The sequence below is a fragment of the Nelumbo nucifera genome, chromosome 1 (assembly GCF_055504915.1).
Source record: "Nelumbo nucifera cultivar China Antique chromosome 1, China Antique-T2T, whole genome shotgun sequence".
Taxonomy (NCBI): domain Eukaryota; kingdom Viridiplantae; phylum Streptophyta; class Magnoliopsida; order Proteales; family Nelumbonaceae; genus Nelumbo; species Nelumbo nucifera.
This window is the reverse complement of record NC_142649.1, coordinates 129,387,307-129,390,957: the sequence shown is the minus strand read 5'-3', so window position 1 is coordinate 129,390,957 and position 3,651 is coordinate 129,387,307. Positions and strand designations below refer to the sequence as shown.

Genomic DNA, 3,651 nt, shown 5'->3' with positions numbered 1-3,651 from the left:
AATCACCACTCTCCCACTTACATTAGAACTTTGTTTTATCTTATCTTTGATATTTTTCTTGATAAGTCAGACTTGGAGATTGTCATCTAGAGAAATTTTAGGAGATTTTTTAGGCTTCTCTTGGGGGAAGTAGAGAGAAAGAAAAGAAGAGGAAAAACAAGAAAGAAAACGATCAGACCTAGGGTTTCCACACCTTTATTCTCTTCTCTTCTCTCTTCTCTGATTTTTCTCGATTTTTCACCATGACCATGCGTAGCAAAATTCTGATACTTGGTTGAAGGAAGCAGAAGCCTTAGAATCAACAAAACTGTGAGATCTAATTTGATTTTTATTGTTTAATTTATGCTTTGAATATCGAATGTTATTCTATGTTCATGTTTATGATTGTTTCGTCTGATTGCTAGGAGGCGTACTAGTTTATTATTCATTGCAACTAGGGTTTAATGATTTGCTGCGTCAGAAATTGTTAGATCTTAGGAGGAACACTCGATTGAATTAAATGTAACCGCTTGTGCTTGTGTTGTTTAACTTCATCGATCTTTAATGCTTAAGGCTACTGCTGGATTAAATCTTTAACGCTTATTTAGGGATTGTTCAGTAGTAAGGGTTAAGAGGATCGGTTTTTTTTTTCTGATTAACTGTGATTAGGGAGATACAGGAAAATAATTCCTACGATGAATATTCAAAGTCTGAATTGATACATCTTTGCATCGACGAGCAGTAGTGAAATTCTAATGGTGGATGTTAACTTAGACCAAGACTCGTTCTTTTGATTAATTTTAATACCTTGATTTGCATTGCTCCTCATTTGGTTTTTTTCTTTCTAATTCTGGTTTTCGTTACATACAAACCCCCCCCCCTCTATCTTTGTTCACGCAACACAAAAACTAGGCTAGATACTCTCTGTGGGAACGATTCTTACTCACACTACTGCATTTGTTTTAGGAGTATAGGTTTTATTTTTTGGTGCCTATGACAGCATGCCAAATTTTGGCGTCGTTGCCGGGGAGTTTTTTAATTGGTTTTTGTGCTTATTGTGAGATCATTGTTTCGTTCTTGAAACTTTTGAAAAAAAAATAGAAATCACTTTGATTGTTTGTGTTTTAGCGTAGAATATTTTGTCTTATTTATTTATTTATTTGTTTTCATCACTCTAGATTTTTTTATGATATGTCGTTCATGGTTTATTAGGGTTTCCTTGATTTATGCTTGTAACTCGATTTTCTAAGCAAGGTGATTTGCGGTACGATCCAAAAATAGAGAGAACTTTGCACAAGTTAAGGAGAGAAGCTCGGAGTCATTTTGAAGAGAACGATATAGCTTTTGATTCCCTATCTGTTAGCAGTTCTGATTTGAGAGATGAGGAAATCATGGCTGAAAACCGAACTTTGAAAGAGCTTGCCGCACCTGATTTGAATCAACAACTCTTATGCATAACCTTACCTGCTTTAGATGCTAATGCTACTTTTGAATTAAAATCTGGACCGGTACATCTCTTGCCCACTTTTCATGGTCTTGCAGGTGAGGATCCTCACAAGCATTTGAAAGAGCTTCATGTGGTATGGACGAGTATGAAACCCACGGGGGTGACTGAAGAACAAATTAAATTAAGAGCCTTTCCGTTTTCTTTGAAGGATTTGGCTAAGGATTGGCTCTATTATCTACTCTCCGGGAGTATTACCACATGGAACAGGCTATTTTTGGAGAAATATTTCCCAGCTTCAAGAGCGGCCAATATTAGAAAAGAAATTTGTGGTGTAAGGCAATACAACGGGGAGTCCTTACATGAATACTGGGAACGTTTCAAGAAATTATGTGCAAGCTACCCCATCATCAAATCAATGAGCAACTACTCATCCAATATTTCTATGAGGGTCTCCAACCCCCTGATAGGAGCATGATTGATGCTACTAGTGGAGGAGCTTTGGAAAAAACTCCCGAGGCCGCGAGAAACTTGATTGCAAATATGGCGGCCAATTCTCAACAATTCGGCTCTAGGCTTGACCCTCCATCAAAGCATGTTAATGAGGTAAATCTCTCTTCCCTTGAACAACAAATTGCGAGTCTAACTTCCCTTGTTCATCAAGTGGCTGCAGGTAATATGCAAACGGTGAAGGTTTGTAGGATTTGTTCGGTAGTAGAGCATCCAACCGATATATGCCCAACTCTTCAAGAAGAGCCCATTGAGCAAGTGAATGCGGCAGGTGGTTTTCTGGGGCAATCGCGAAGGAAGTATGATCCCTATTTGAGCACATACAATCCGGGATGGAGGGATCATCCCAATCTCAGCTATGGGAATCCATAAAACCGCCCGACTTTCTAGCAATATCAGCCGCACCCCCTAGACAACAGCCAACCCAAACTTCCAATTCTGGTATGTCTTTAAAGGATATTGTTAAATCTCTTGCCACTAACACTTTGCAATTTCAGCAGGAGACGAGGGCCAGTATCCAACGTTTGGACAATCAGATGGGCCAGATGGCAACCACAATTAGTTGGTTAGAGGCGCAGAGTTTGGGGAAATTACCCTCTCAAACGGTTGTGAATCCAAAGGAAAATGTAAGTGCAATCGTTTTGAGAAGTGGTAAGGAGGTTGAGACTCCAGCAAAGGCAGCCCCTGCATTGTCAAAGCAAGAAAAGGAGAAAGACATCATTCCCAATGACGATGAAGTACCCAAGTGTAAATTTCCAACTCTTTCTGATTATAAACCGGTACCTCCTTTTCCTCATGCTTTGGCAGAATTTAGAAAAGATGAGCAGTTCAAAGATTTTTATGAAACTTTTCGTAGATGCGAGATAAATATTCCCCTATTAGATGCTATTAAACAAGTACCTCATTATGCTAAATTCCAAAAAGAATTGTGTACACATAAGAGGAAACAAAAACTGAAAGGATGTGAGAATGTGAGAGTAGGGGAGAATGTTTCTGTAGTCATTCAAAGAAAACTCCCTGCAAAGTGCAAAGATCTAGGTATGTTCACTATCCCTTGCACGATAGGTAACAATAGAAATGAGAAGGCCATGTTAGACTTAGGAGTTTCTATCAATGCCATGCCATATTCTATATATGCTTCTTTGAAACTTGGACCTATGAATAAAACTGGTATTGTGATTGGATTAGTTGATAGATCTAATGCCTACCCTAAGGGTGTAGTTGAGGATGTTCTTGTGAAAGTTAATGATTTGGTTTTCCCTACTGATTTCTACGTGCTTGATATGGATAATAGTGATCAAACCACTCCTATTTTGCTAGGGAGACCATTCTTAAAGACATTCAAGACTAAGATAGATGTTCATAGTGGCACACTCACCCAAGAATTTGATGGTAAAATTGTTAAGTTTAATATTTATGATGCCATGAGATATCCTAGTGATGATAATCCTGTTTATTCTATAGATATGATTGATTCTCTAGCACAGGAAGTTTTTGAATTTGATGGGAAAGATGGAAAGGAAATTTCCATTAGTAAGCATCCTGAGAAAGAGGAATTAACCTTGAGTTCTAATTTGCAGGAAATTGTTGCAGCACTGAATGATTCTCCAGAGTTACAATAGTCAGGTAACACTCCTTATATTATGTTGCCAATTTCCGATAGGAGACCTTTACCCTCTATTTTGCAAGCCCCTATTCCAGATTTGGACCCACCCATG

General features: G+C 38.3%; 1 protein-coding gene and 1 non-coding gene across 2 annotated transcripts; one reads left to right on the top strand and one right to left on the bottom strand.

Annotated features, from left to right (window-relative positions):
• Positions 1–1,733: 1,733 nt before the first annotated feature.
• Positions 1,734–1,839, bottom strand: LOC148803821 (small nucleolar RNA R71). The gene has a single exon (XR_016081726.1). It is a non-coding gene; the product is annotated as a small nucleolar RNA R71 (small nucleolar RNA).
• A 537-nt stretch (positions 1,840–2,376) lies between these two features.
• LOC104613215 (uncharacterized) lies at positions 2,377–3,555 on the top strand. Its single transcript, XM_010280940.1, has one exon. The coding sequence runs from the start codon at positions 2,377–2,379 to the stop codon at positions 3,553–3,555; it is 1,179 nt and encodes a 392-aa protein (XP_010279242.1).
• Positions 3,556–3,651: the final 96 nt, after the last annotated feature.